A 15906-nucleotide genomic window follows, 5' to 3' on the forward strand; every position below is an offset into this window, starting at 1 on the left:
GCTCCAGAAGGAAAATCGATGCATTAAGAGCAGGGGGTGAAAACTTTTGAACAGAATGAAGATGTGTACATTTTTCTTATTTTGCTTAAATGACATATTTTTTCATTTAGTTCTGCCCTTCAGAAGCTACAGAAATTACTTGCATGTTTGCCAAAAGACAAAATAAGTTCAGTTTACTCATCTTCAAATTCAAAAATGTTTCACCCCCCAGCTCTTAATACATCATGTTTCCTTGTAAAGCATCAGTGAGCATTTGAACAATATCGCAGTCGATATTAAGAAAAGCTGCGATATTCATGTGCGCATCTTGTCAGTGAAGCACGGTTCTGTGATGTAAACAACTTTTATGTGAAATATCTTATTCAGGTCAGTACTAAATAAAAAATAAGATGCATTTTGTATGATACCCCTTATTTTGATAAAATAATTAACATTTTGCAGAATTTGCAAGGTTTATGTAAAATATATACATATATATGTATTGTTTTGACACCAGAAGCAAAGCAGGTTTAATAAAAACCGGTTTTGCTGTGAAGCAGGATCATACTGTAGCTCTCGTCACAAGAGAAATGTTACCAGACGACTGGCCTTTAGGCAAATGTGATAAAAGGATTTCAGCTGAAATCCAATCTTCTCTTTGTTTTCTACAAGATTTTGTAACCCAATACACCCAGTGGGACATTAGTGCTTAATATCATCTCAGAGTTGATAAATGCAACAGACCTGTGTGAATCTTGTGGACGTTTAAAGTGTTGTTGTACTAGTCATGTGGCCTCCTTTTCTCAGTTTCGGTTTTAAAATGCTGAACTGTTCGCGTGATCATCATGTGTTTGGAGTTAAAAAAATAAAATAAAAAATTGGCCTCTCAGACAACAAGATGGATTTAATGGCGGTGTTGCTACATTGCCAGACAGCTCAGCTGATGTGGCGTATTTTCTGTGCATGTTTCTGTGATTTTTATGACCTGAGGCGTTCTGGAATGTGGCTTACGTGGTCATACAGTATAATACTGATACAGCTGAGAGCACATTCCTAACGTGGGAAACGCACTCTCTTTATATGTGCTTTACGGTATGCTAGCTGCACACGTGAAATGGTAAAAACCTCAAATGCGCATTGAGTATTCTCATAGCTTCATAACATTACGGTTGAACCACCGATGTCACATGAACTAATTTAACAGTGTCCTTACTACCTTTCTGGGCCTTAAACGTGTCAGTTGCATTGCTGTCTATGCAGGGTCAGAAAGCTGTTGAATTTCATTAAAAATATCTTAATTTGTATTTCGAAGATGAACGGTCTTGCAGGTTTGGAACGACATGAAGGTGAGCAATTAATTCAATTTTCATTTTTGGGTGAACTACCAGTTTAACTAGTGTTTACCATTAAAAGCAACTCATTGTGGTCTTTTAAGGGTAGAAACGATTATTTGTAGACACTGGAGGACACACATGGTGGGTATGTTTCTAATAAGCACAGGATCACATATAGAGGTCTCCATATGTAAAGAGGCCTGGTCTTGGAGCAAGTCATTCCAATATCCGTTTTACAAATCGCTGTTTCATTTCAGCAGGCCAGCTCACAGGGATGGTGCGATGAGGTAAAGTGTTTTTCTTACATGGACGATAAGGGTGAGCGGGTACGTTGAGAAAGCTGTGGGGATTGTCTTTGGCTCTGATAATTCAGAAGGGCTTTGGAGGGAGATGAAATGATGTGAGATGGCTCTTGGCTGGAGTCCCACAGCTGGGCTTACTCTGTTTTGGGGGAAGGGGCTACAGCACACAACACAGAGGATTAAAGGCGACTGTTTTTTTTTTTCTTTGTGGGGGCGTTTAGGGAGATCGTTACAATTATTACTCTCTGCATGACCAGGGTTTTAGACTCCTCTGTGTTCTGTAATTATGTTTGAAGAGAAAGGCCCATTGCCCGTATGCTGTTTAGGCTCATAATCACTGACCCCTTCTTGAAACATATAAACAGTCATTGTTGATAGCGTTATTAAAGAACTGAAAACAGTTTTCATCACGGGCTGCTCATATTATGTCTAGCTAAATCCCAGCAAAGCTGTTTGCTGTATATGCTTGTTTTTGCCCTGCCAGTGTTCTGCAAATGGCAAAAAGGGTTAGTATAGAGTGTAGTATTTCTTAAGATTACACAAGCAGTGCTTTTATGCTAGCACTGGAACATATAATTGTTATGCATTTACTAGTTTTATATGCGTATGTCTGTGTTTGTTTTTTCACCAGCAATATTCTGTTTTAAACTCAAGGTAAGCTTTGTTAATCTGTGGCATGTTGTCGATTGGCACTAAAAGTAAATGTATTCCTTAATTTTTCGAAAAACACATAGATTGTATATCAGGGTTTGTACAAGGTGCTTAAAGTGCTTGACTTTTTGAAATTTAAGGCCTGGAAAACCCTTGAAAATTGCAATATTCCTGAAGAGGTACTTGAAAAGTGCTTGAATTACTGAAAGACATCTATGAAATAAGTGTTTAATTGTTTCAGTAAGCACGTTTTTTCACACAAAAGTGAGCAATTCAAAAAAACGTCATACTTTTTTGCTTATTTCAGTAGGGCTGACAGTGATGTGTAAACATGGCTGAAGTCATGAAAAGAGGAACAGATGAACCGAATTAGTTGAGTGAGCCACTTCGATCATTCATTTCAAGTGATTCACTAGCCGGATCAAGTTAAAAGAGCCATTCATTTTTGAATTTCGACATTGTATTTTTTTAAAAAAAAACTGAAAAACTGAGCTTTTCGAAACTCCAAATCATTTAAACCATTGTGTTGCAAAATGATTCACTGTTTCAGAGTGCTCCAGTCGATCGCAAATCATTTGATTCAGATCGGGACTTCAAATCGCATATCGCAATTCACTTGAGTTATATCGGGAATTCGGAGCGGGTTCCGTGAATCGTTTGACTTAGATCAGAACTTTTTGTATCGCGAATCATTTGATTCAGATCGGGACTTCAAATTGCGAATCATTTGATTCAGTACTGGATTTCAGATCACGAGTGGGACTTCACATCAGGTTCATGAATCATTTTGCGAATTGAATGATTCGCGATCCACAATCTTGGTCGTGACCTGAAAGAATAGTTAGTGAATCATTATTCAGATCGGGACGTCAAAGTGAGGATCGCGAATCATTTGATTCCGATTGGAACTGATTCAGATCCTGACCTGAAAGATTCGCAAATCATTATTCAGTTCGTGACTTCGGAGCGGGTTCATGAATCTTTTATTTCTGACTTCTTTTTATAAAACAGTAGAAAATCAAAGAAAAAGTCCTTTAAAGTCTTAGAAGTTCGTTTTACAGTATCTGTACGAATTCTATACATGTTGTATTTTTGCCCTTAGACAAACTTGAATTGTCTTTAGACAAGCAGAATTGTCTTTTTAAAGGCCATCTTATTCTCTTTTCTCTGATACTTCCTCCTCTGACATTTCAAGACTTTGGAAAGCCTCTATCTAGCCCAAAAGTGACTCTGGGGATGTTTTAAGTGCTTGGGTGGAAAAAAAATGAGTGCTTTCGGGTCCAGTGAGGTTCGCTTGCCAATGGGAGTTTTTGTAATTAAATTATATGATATTTCTGCAAAGCTGATTGCCGCACAACAGTAAAATCCCTTGTGAGCTTGTAATCAGTGGATTTGAATGGTTTAAGGTCGAGATGTACAAAATGATGAAAAACTAAGTGTTATACTTCAGATATGGGTGTCATTGTAAGATAATGTTTCACACAGGTTTGACGTTAAAAATATCTTGTAGTGACAAACGCTGTCATGTCATTAGGGCTGTCACTAACGATTATTTTGGTAATCAAGTAATTGGTCGATTATTCTGTCAATTAATCAAGTAATTTTTTTGTGGTAATACAAATAGACCTAAGCAAACAACAGTCTTTAAAATGACTTAAAACACATATAATAGCAGGCAATAATAATTGGTCCCATCATATGGTTTTATTGAAGAAAACACTTAAAATACATAATGTAATAACACAATATAATCATAACTTAGGAACATTATGTAATATATCAAATGCCTGTAGAGGGCGCCAATGGCCTGGCGTTTTTTTTTTGATAACTCTTTGTGTGGAGCAGCATTTACTGTGAATTGAGCCGCTTTGAGATGCTCGCAATCTACACGGATATAAATAAAGTGCATAATAAACCCACAGCGCATATATGTATTTAACTGAATCACAGCCTTTGTGAATTCACAGTAGCACTATGCTTTATTTAGATTTTTAAATGGTTTTTATTAAGGCTGTCAAACGATTAATCGCGATTAATTGCATACAAAGTAAGTTTGAGTTTGCCTAATATATGTGCGCGTACTGTGTGTAATTATAATGTATATAAATACAAATACATTCATGTATATATTTAAGAAGTATTTACAAGTATATGTATTTATTAAAAAAATTAATTTATTTTATATATAATAATTTATATTATATATAAATACAAATATTTTGTACATAAATAACATATGTCTCTTAAGTATACACATTAATTTGTGTATTTATATATACATAATAATTACATACAGCACACACACATACATAAGGCAAACTCACACTTTAATTTTGTATGCGATTAATTGTGATTAATCATTTGACAGCCCTACTTTTTATATTTCATGCACCCTTGGAAATGCTTTTATGGATTCTCGTCTGGAGTATGCCACTTCTGGCATTTAAACAGTAAATCAACAAGGGCAAAATGCAAACGAAGATTTTTTATATAATCGAGTACTCTAACTGAATCTAGAAATTGATCTAGATTGTTCTGGACTGCCTGACAAAAATATGACTAGAATTTTTAAAATGACAGACCACTTTTAAATTTAAACTATATAAGCGAGAAAGAGTATACCTTTTGATCTGAGCACCCAAGGCTTCTGATAGCTTAAAATAAAATGGGCCCGAGCACAAAGAAGCAATTCTTGTATGCTGTTTCAGTAATGGCTGCGCTGATGTTTATTTCTTTTATTCATCTCTGCAGTGCTTAGATTGAATCAGAAGATTGTCACAGACTTTTGTGCCATAAAATGCTTTGTCATAGCAATTTCCAGAACCATTGTGGCTACCACCAACACTCTTGTCCAAGAACCTCTGTAATTACTTTTATTTATGAGACCAGGAAAGTTTTCCACCATTTTGTGTTTCCTCCTCTCTTCAATGTATTTTTTTTCTTGTCCCTCTGCAAACAGCCTGAGGGTTTTGGCAGGAACATGAGCCCTGATCATACGTCTGTATTTCTCTGGCTGCGAAAAGAAAACTTGCACACTCACATGCACACAAACTGCTGAATCATTGTTTCTTGCATTTGTATGAGAATGAGCTTTTTTTCAGAGAAAGAGAATATATAAATATCATTTTGATGTGAAATAATTATAAGCAATAAATAAGAAAGCTAGCTAATCAAATTCTCTTTTCGCATTATCCGATGATTATACAGATGAATGGCAGTAATATATTATATAAACGAAGGATTTTCATATAAGGATAATCCCTAGATAAATTGTAGTTATACATATGGGACCACAGTGAACTCGTCTACATAAATATTCCTAGATTAAAGTCTAAGATTGTCTCTCCCTCGCTCACCACCACCCAAATTATATTGATACTGAGGTGTGCATCTGTTTCTATTAGTTGTTTCCTAGTGCTTACTTCATCGGCCAACAGCACGCCAGAGTCGTAGCTCTTCCTGTTGTTGCTAGGAATGTGATGTCACCTGCTCCCTTAACAGGGTTGGTCCTTGTGTCTTTCAGATTCTCAGCCTTGGCCAGGAACAAAGGAGCAGCGACAAGGCTTTTCCCCACAATCCTCTGGTGCTCCCTCCCAGCTGGCTGAGCCTGACGGGTGCACTGACACTGACTGGAGCTGAGTGCTCTCTTTTTTTGCCGTGCGGGGCCTGGCTGCGTGGAGGAAGTGGGGGCTAATTAATGAGCTGTGAGTATGAGGCCTCACTGCTGACAGCCAGTGGAGACAGGATTAATAGTCCGGTCATCTGGCTTGATGTGTGTGCCTCCAGGCTGCCCCTTGACGAGAGTCCACTGCGGAATCCACCACGGCGGCCGCCGAGAGACCAGCAGAGATGCCCACCGAGACGCTACAGGCAGATAGCAAGCCCGCCGGCCAGGGTGGGGCCTTTGCATCCGCCGTCCCGCTCCGCATCCTCAACAAGGGGCCCGACTACTTCCGACGGCAGACCGAGCCCAACCCGAAGCGGTTGAGCGCCGTGGAGCGGCTCGAGGCCGACAAGGCCAAGTACGTGAAGAGCCAGGAGGTCATCAACGCCAAGCAAGAACCCATCAAACCACAGGTACTAGCCAAGCCCCCCGTCTGCCCAGTACCGGTCAAGAGAAGTGGCGGTGTGGGATCAGGCTTGAAAGCCTCCAACAACAACGCCAAGTCGGACACCTGTGCAACCACCACCAAACGGGAGAATCTCAACCTGGAGATCCTGAAGAACATCTTGAACAGCTCCTCCTCATCCGAGGGGCCAGCTAAGGGGACGTCGCACAAAGTTGGGGCACGTAGCTGGACGCCGCATCGCTCGTCCGAACTCTCAGAACCTGGATGTCGTTCTTTTGCGGATTCGCTCAAGGTACCACCTTCCACGCAAGGTCGACACAGTCCGCAGGGAGGCAACTTAAACCTAAGTCGCAGGCTGCTGGAGGAAAGGTCTTGCGAGGTGGACGGCGAGCGCTCGCCGCTGCACGCCTCCCACAGCTCCTCAGACATTCGGCGCATGTGCAATGGCAAGCCACTGAGAGCGGCCCGCAGCAGCAGCTCTTCCGCACCACCACTGCCACCCAAGCCTAGCGCCAAGGCCTTGGCTGCATGTGACAATGCTCCCTGCTCCTCTGAAAGAGAGACACTATCAACCACTGCTACGGAGCTGGAGTTGGGGAGTTCTGTAGCCCGCAGACCTTCCCTGCACCGCTCCAAGTCAGACCTGAGCGACCGCTACGCTCGTGCCGGCGCAGACGTGGAGCGCTTCTTCAACTATTGTGGGCTGGATCCCGAGGAGCTGGAGAGCGTAGGTGTGGAAAGCTTCGCCCGAGCGAACTCTGACATCGTGTCGCTCAACTTCCGTAGTGCCAGCATGATCAGCTCTGACTGCGAGCAGTCACGGCATAGCAACGACGACCTGACCGACGAGGAAGACGACGCCGGGGAGCGCGTTCCTTACGGTATTTCCGCCGTTGAACGCAATGCCCGGGTCATCAAGTGGCTCTACAGCATCAAGCAGGCACGGGAGTCTCAGAAAGTCTCCCATGTCTAAAAGAGGGAGCGGACCTCTTCAAACTGGTCTGGACTTTTGCAACCCATGCACTGTCTTTGAAATCTTGAAAGATTACATGGCAAAGCATTTTGAGTTGACGGCTCTTTTTAGTCGCTTTTTGCATTCAGTGTTCGCTGTCTTCTGAATCTGCATGACTCCTTAGACACTCAGCCTCTTTGCGGCCTCAAGGTAATGCAGCTTATGTAGGAGCCTCTTTAAGATGGTTGCGTCAATGCCATCTCTGTGCAGAGAACAACTCATCTTTCTTTTTTCTTTTGTTCTTTCTGCTTCTGTCTGTCAGATGTTTTGATGCCAGCACCTTTCAGGTGCTTTTTATTTCACTTAGGCGCACTGAGCCAGGAAGCCATATCGGTATGAATGCAGAGCTGCAGTGTGTTTAGACTTCTTTTGATCCTCTCTTTCTGTCACTTTTTTGTTTTTTGACTTGTTCTTATGATGGATACGAGCTGTATGTATATAAACCTCTGTGAATAGACGCAGCAGAAGCATGTTTTAGTCTATTCTCGAGATCCCCTACCCGACTTCTCTCGGTCAGCCTTGCACTGGTCATATTGTTCCAGCAGTATCATGACACCATTCGGCTTCATGTGGTTTGTTTTCACTTTGTCTGTCGTCCATAAAGTTCCTGTTTGGCGGTTGATTATTTTTGTGGTACTATTGTTTTCGAAAGGTGTAAATGCTGTAAGAATATGTATATAATTTACAGAGTTGTCGGAAAAGCGTTGTGCGATGACAAGTATGCTATGTTTCTCCATAGCTCCTTGTCTGTTCGTTCCCTGGGCTTGCATCGTGAGGCTGTGTGAGACTATGTCCATGAACAAAACTGTACGACACTGTTGTTGCAATGACATATATGTTCGGTATATTGAAGTTTGAGCTGTTACTTAAAAATTTCATCAAGACGTTTGTTCACATTTAGTTTTTTCATTTCAATAAATGGCTGATTTTGCCAACTTTTGCCATCAACTTTAAATGTTTTAATGCATCTTCCTGTTATTTATATATTTGTTGCATGCATATGATATTTTGATGTTTCTCCTTAAGAAAAAACATCGTTTTTTTTTGTGCTCCTCTGAAAAAAGGAAGTCAAACGAGTTTGGGAGTTTGGAACGACATCAGGGTGAGTAAACGATGACAAAATCTAAATTTTGTTCACAAACTTTCCTTTTAACCAGTTACACAGTAATTCTTAAACCAGCTCACGCAGTGGTGGAAAAATCACAAAGGCCAGTCATGTGATTCTCCCACTGCTGACCCTGAGAAAACAGCTGTCAAGTCTTATATGCTCACAATTTGCGCATGGGCAAGATCTTCCCTGCTTTGAAAGCCTGTTTGGCTCTCTCGTTATAGCCCTTGTCTCTTTGCAGAGCATGGCTGTCCGCAGGAGGGTAGGTATCTTTAATTTAGTCATTTGTGCTGCCTGCTTTCTCAGGGCAAGAGGAAATGATCTAATTCATCACAAATGTTTAGAAAGGCCAGACCACTGCACTAGAGGCCCCCTCACTCCCTAGAGCACCTAACTCACTCCCATAAACAAGCTCAAGGGATCTGTGGGTCACAAGCTTGAACACTTACATGAAACCTTATGTTTTCACCCACTTTTCTCTGCATTTTAGACTTTCAACTTGATGCTATCGGAAATACTAAATTGGGCTTTGTTGTGCTTGCTATGGCAAGTCTCAATCTAACTACATACAGTTGTTTGTGCTACAGACTTGAATGATACCTCAAATCATGTGGTGTAAGGAAAGGTGGGTTTGCTTTTACTTTTTGAAGCAAATGGACTAATGGTTTTAACCTGGTGGACAAAATAAAGACCTGCATTTTAGGAAAAGTTTACATACACCTTGCAGAATCTGCAAAATGTTAATTATGTTACCAAAATAAGTGGGAACATATAAAATGCATGTTATTTTTTATTTAGTACTGACCTGAATAAGATATTTCACATAAAAGATGTTTACACATAGTCCACAAGAAAAAAAAGAGTAGCTGGGTTTATAAAAATTCAGAAAAATCCAGCAGGTCCCACAAATGTATTGGCTTTTCAGCATTTTTGTGTTTTTGAACCTTTTCCAGCAATGACTGTATGATTTTGAGATCCATTTTTTCACACTTAGGACAAGTGAGGGACTCATATGCAGCTATTAGCTACAGAACGTTCAAACGCTCACTGATGCTCCAGTAGGAAACTCAATGCATTAAGAGTTGGGGGGTGAAAACTTTTGAATTTGAAGTATTGAACTTTTTTTGTCTTCTGGGAAACATGTAAGTATTTTCTGAAGGGAGTACTAAATGAAAAAAATATTATAGTTTGCCAAAATAAGAAAAATGTACACATCTTCATTCTGTTTAAAAGTTTTCACCCCCTTCTAAATGCATTGCTATTTCTTCTGGAGCATCAGTGAGTGTTTGAACCTTCTGTAATAGTTGCGTATGAGTCCCTCAGTTGTCCTCAGTGTGAAAAGATGGATCTCAAAATCATACAGTCATTGTTGGAAAGGGTTCAAATGCACAAAAATGCTGAAAAAAAACAAAAAGAATTTGTGGGACCTGAAGGATTTTTCTGAAGAAAAGCAGGCAGTTTAACTGTTTAACCAGGACAAACAAGGGACTCATGAACAACATTCACTAAACAAAAAAAAAAAAAACAGCTGTGGACCATTCAGGTAACAAAACGGTATTAAGAATCAAGTGTATGTAAACAACAACTATTATTATTCTTTGTGGACTATATGTAAACATCATTTATGTGAAATATCTTACTCGGGTCAGTACTAAATACAAAATAACATACATTTTGTATGATCCCTCTTATTTTGGTAAAATAACTAACACTTTGCAGATTCTGTAGGGTGTATGTAAACTTTTGACTTTAACTGTACTGATAGTGATCAGAATGGACTTTTGACTTAGGACATAAGGAATTTGCCATTTTCCTCCCAGAACCACCCTAGTAACCACATAGAACTGCACTAAATTACACTCTTGAGTGACATTACACAGGTTATACTGTTATACTGAACGGCTATTATACGTGACTGTTCATTTTGGTAACTAGAATAAGGCATGTCTCATTTAAGCCACAAAATGGCTGCCGACTGTTGTTGTTCTGAAATTGAATGTTGTATTAGGGTAATTATAAATGACTTGTAATAGCATTTGAGTGCCTGTTAAACAATATTTACACAATGCACGCCAGCTTCACTACTCCCCTTCCCCCCCAGAAAAAGTGTGTAATGTAGGATTAGCGAATCCTCCCTCCGGCTTTGCATGACATGAAGATAATTTCTCAGCAGATCTAATGACGAACGGGGGTTTATCTGTTCACGTGAGGAAAACACAAGACTGTCGAACTGTGACGGGGAAAAAAGCCTTACTTTCCCTGTCAGGACCTGGATTGACACAAAATGGCACCCCAGGCAAAACCAAGACTCTATAAAAATGAGGAGGTAAATTTAATTTTCCATTTTGTTTCCTGAAGTTACACTAATAACATCAGACCCCCTCATGAACACCTTCATTAATTTCCATCTAGCATGCCTGACAAAAGAGGCATTGATGAATGCCCTTTCTATACACCCTCTCTCTCTCACTTTCCCTGGCAGGAACGAAGCAGAACATTAGGCAATGAAAGCAAGCCATGTTTGAGCTCTGTCTCTCTCTCCGCTGGAGGGATGCTGCGACATGGTTGTTGGGGTTCATTGGCTGTCATCATTCCCCCTGCATGCCTCTCTCAGCAACACAAAGCCTGCAAGTTTCTCCATCCCTTTGACTCATGCTTTTCTAATGCAGCAGTTTAAGCCCAGCGCTTACAGCTGTGAGCTAACATGACATTTACCACCGATTCCCGCTCAGCGGTTCTCTCAGGCCAGAGGCTCACAGTGATCATGTGGTGTCATAACAGGCTGAGTGTGGCGTCGTTGTCCCTGTGTTTTGTTTATTTTGCTAGTGTTTGCCTGTGATGCTGCAGCATTAATAACCAGAGATTCCTTTAACTCTGCATCTTATATCAATATTGAAATGAAGAGAACATGCCCCACATATTTTTAAAGGAGACATTGGAAGCCCATTTTCCATAAGTTGGTATGATTCTTTAGGGTCTTCATTAAAATTCCTCAATGGTTGTGTAAACACCTTTTTACCTTGTCAAACCAGCTGTTCACAGAGACCTGTTTCTGTACATAGCTCTTTAAATGATAATGAGCTACTGCTCACCCCGTCCCTCTCTTCCGTTTTTTGTGTATTCGGAGGCATGTTACCATCAAAAACAAAACTAATCCATCGCATCCTCAGTGGCTCTGATGTCAGGAGAAAATGAAGACTGCTAAATTCACTTTTACATCCAACTACAAAACACTTGCATTGCTTACAAGACGTTGTCGCTACCAGCGATGGGAATAACAGCGTTATAAATAAACAGTGTTATTTTTTCAGTAACGAGTAATCAAATTAATTACTGTTTCCCCTGTTACAACACCATTACCGTTACTGACAATAAAATGTGACGTTACTATAATTTATTATCATATTGTTATAATTTTTTTCAGTTCATATGAATGGATGTGCAGCGTACCTGTATTTGACGAACCGTAATCTCTAGTGTGAGGGCACGACTAGCCATCGCTTTGTCTCACACACATGCAAAGAAAAATACAGAGCAAGAGAGTCTTATGTGTGACCCTGGACCACAAAACCAGTCATAAGGGTCACGTTTTTGACACTGAAATTTATCATCTGCTGAATAAGCTGAATAAAAGCTGAATAAATAAGCTTTCCATTGATGTATGGTTTGTAAGGATAGGACAATATTTGGCCGAGATACAAGTATTTGAAAATCTGGAATCTGAGGGTGTAAAAAAAAAAAAAAATTAAAATACTGAGAAAATCGCCTTTAAATTTTTCTAGATTAAGTTCTTAGCAATGCATGTTACTAATCAAAAATTAAGTTTTGATATATTTACAGTAGGAAATGTACTATCTTCATGAAACGTGATCTTTACTTAATATCCTAATGATTTTTGCCATAAAAGAAAAATCGATCATTTTGACCCATATATTGTATTTTTGGCTAATGCTACAAACATACCCGTGCTACCTAAGGCTAGTTTTGTGGTCCAGGCTCACATATACCATGCAGAATTGACATGCTACATGTGAAGGATATTCTTTGCTGTATTTTCCTGTCAAAGTCTTCCTTTGAAATTCTTCAGTTTTTAAGAACTGCCGGTAGTTCTTAAACTAATGTGCAAAACAAAAATCTCATTGGCTGGCGTTCACCTATTATCGCCCATGTTTTGATTTCAGCAAATCAGTTTGAGTGAACGCAGACAGCGTGATTAATATTCATGAACCCAGCAGCTCCATTAATCCTTAGTGTGTTTTATCTTTGCAGTATTATTTTTAGTCCCCCCCCCCTTTTTTTAAATAGAAACACTAAATTACAAACAATATCTACCACCATCTACCACAAGTTCAGTCAATATGACAGATATGCATTCATACATGGTTATTCTAAAGTTCTAATTACTGAAGTTTAATGCTAAATTATCATGATGTCATATTATAATGCTTGACTGACTGTGTACATTCAAATATTTAAAAGAAATCTGTGCCATTAAGCTTTATATATCTTGTGAGATAATATAAAACTAAAAAATGTTTAAATGTCCTATCATGGTGGTTCAGGGCCTTTTTTTTTTTTTTTTTTTTTTTTTTTTTGTAGGACTTCATTTCTACTTCATTTGTCAACAGTTTTTAGTCAAGACGTAGGCCTACCTTGTCTAGTGTCTGAACAACACAAGCAAACTGTCAGAACGAAATATCAGTAGAAAGCATGTGGGGACACATCGTTAAAATTCCAGTAGCTTGGTAAAAGCTTTGTCAACAACCTGCATTCACTTGTGTTCAGTCAGGAGAGTAAGAGGGCTCTGTGTGCATTGAATGCTCCTGAAATTGAAATTCAAATGGTAGCCCACAGCTAACCAGCATCAGCTGCTCTGAGATTCCTCTCTAGCTTCAAATGACTAAAGACGCTTAATGAAAGAAGGGAGAAACCTGAATTATAAAAACATAATTTAGACTTGTAACAGTGTAGACTTTCATATCGTTTATTACGTGTTTGATTTACAGAAGCGTTTTTTAACATCTGTAGTAGATTTAGTTCTAATACAGCTCCCTCAACTACACATGTGACCAATAACCATAATCATCTGATTGAAGTGTTTTCCATTTCTGAATATCTTTAATGGGCATTTCATACTAAGATGACATGCAGATGTTACAGTATTAGTGTGGTGCATGAATGTAGTGTCTGCATATGAAATTGAGATTAAGAAAAGCTTTTACTTAGGCTGTGTATTAAGGCACAATTTGTTTTCAACATTGATAAGAAATTTTCTGAATTCCAAAGGATCATGTGACACTGAAGCCTGGAGAAATGGCTGCTGAAAATTCAGCTTTGTCATCACAGGAATAAATTTACATTTACATTTTTTTATTGTAAATAAATACAGCCTTGGTAAGCATAGCAGACTTCTTTTAAAAAAACTGACAGTGTACTGTAAATGGACTTTTTCTTGCTGAAATCTATCTTTATGCCTGGTATTAGTCTGGTGTTCTTTAGAAAACCCTTCGCTGTCTGTGTTTTTTTTTCAGTGTCCTTCAAAGGAACAGAAAAATTTCACAAAATCAACTTTGAAATATCAAAATAAGTGACTGTATGCATACAAGTTGAAGAGTTTCACATGCACACTTGATGTCTCAAGGACACAATGCACAAGTAGGTTTGTGGTCACAGCACCGAGGATGGAAGGTCAGTCACGCAGGACTATAATTGACCTAGAAAGCTTTCATTTCAGTTCCCAGTTCTGTATCAAACTCTCGCCCCCAGAGAAGGAACAGAAATTGATCCTTATTGGTTTGCAGTGAAGGTAAGCCATCGAACAAGTTCCTCACATTCAGATTTTACCATAAACAGTGCATGTGTGGTGCAAAAATCTTATAATACTGTATACATTAAAAAAACAAAACAAAACAAAAAAAAAAAAAAAACAATCTGTACACTGGTTCATTCTAGGTGCTGGATGTCAAATGACAGTCATTCCAGACCAGTATGAACAATAAGCTACATCAGGACAAACAGAGACTGTCCCCTAGTGGTGATTTCAGCTTCCTACAAGTAAGAATATACACAGAAAAAAAAAAAGGACAATCTGATCTAACAATCTGATTTCACATTACTGAACAGCAATGTTTTATACCGTGCTTAATATTAAAATATGTTCACTTCTGAAACTAGAATAAATGCCAAACCACAGGTCAACAGTTTGAGAGTCCATTCAAATCTATAAACAGAGCCTAAAGAGGGCAGCACACACACACTGATGATCTTAATGTAAAGACACATGCTGTAGATCGGGGTGCCCAAACTCAGTCCTGCAGAGTTTATCACAAACTAACACAGGGTTAGTTGTAACACACGTGGTTAAAATATATTTCCACACGTGCTAGCATAACCAAATTTAAGGTACTGACTAGTTGCCATATCAACACTATATAGAGAAAAAAAGTGTGCCAAAATTCAAAAATCTTTTGAAGATATGGCTGAATATTTATTTTACCATAGTAAAAGCAAATTTCTGCCTGAAGTAAATTTTTAATCTCGGTTTTTAGTATGCATTTAAAATGAGACAAATCTGTTATTGGGTCATTCTACAATTAGAAGTATGTATAGAATTTAATAAATGTGAAGAAAAAAGTTTTCCTGTTTCCCAAAAACCCAAACGTGACCTAACATAGCTGCTTTGAAACAATCTATATTGTATAAAGCACTATATAAATCAACGCGATCTGTAGGAATATGCGCATAAAATACCATCTGTATTTGCTACTGTCCACCATGTTATCTTTACTGGGTAACACAGTTGACAGGTAACTTAGTTGACATTTTTAGCATTTTGGGTCTATACTCAGCATGGAAGACTAGAACTATTGAGCATATGGGATGATTAGAAATATATTTTCATAAATACATATATAACATTTGCAATACTTGTGTAACACTGTTGCCAGTCGGTTAATCGGCTCTTGGCACAGGTTTGCTAGTTTAACCAATATTAGAGGAAAGAGAGAGAACATAATGTCTATTGTTTCATCCATGTGCTTCTAGAGGAAATATCATCATACTGTGCAGATTATGCAAGAATGGGAAAAACCATTCCTTTTTAAGGGGGGTTTTCTAGTGGGTAACTTAGTTGACAATGGTTTTTCAGACACAAACAAGTTAAATCACAATCAACACTTGTTATTTTTGAAGGACACACCCAAATGTCTTGATAACATAATCTAACTGAAGGCAAAACTATGAAATGAATTTATATTTGAGGTCATTTTCATACTTAAATGCATAATGAGCAACTTTACAAAACTGGACAGCTGAATACCAGGGTTGTATGTGATATGAACGTGGAATTACACAAACTAAGAAAGTCAAAAAGTGTTAGGTTGTGCCCTGTGTTCCGCTACTTCTGATTACTTTGCCTCAACACACTTGACAGGAGGTTTCTAGTGTGCTT

General features: G+C 38.9%; 1 protein-coding gene across 1 annotated transcript in view; it reads left to right on the top strand.

Moving 5' to 3' along the window:
* fam110b (family with sequence similarity 110 member B) overlaps positions 1-8296 on the top strand; it is a 50401-nt gene extending 42105 nt beyond the window's left edge. Inside the window, exon 3 of the mRNA XM_051094636.1 lies at positions 5790-8296. Within this exon, the coding sequence (XP_050950593.1) occupies positions 6116-7309 (1194 nt within the window). The 5' untranslated portion in view covers positions 5790-6115 and the 3' untranslated portion in view covers positions 7310-8296. The remainder of the gene's footprint in view (positions 1-5789) is intronic.
* Positions 8297-15906: the final 7610 nt, after the last annotated feature.

This window comes from Labeo rohita, chromosome 2 (genome assembly GCF_022985175.1).
Source record: "Labeo rohita strain BAU-BD-2019 chromosome 2, IGBB_LRoh.1.0, whole genome shotgun sequence".
NCBI lineage: Eukaryota > Metazoa > Chordata > Actinopteri > Cypriniformes > Cyprinidae > Labeo > Labeo rohita.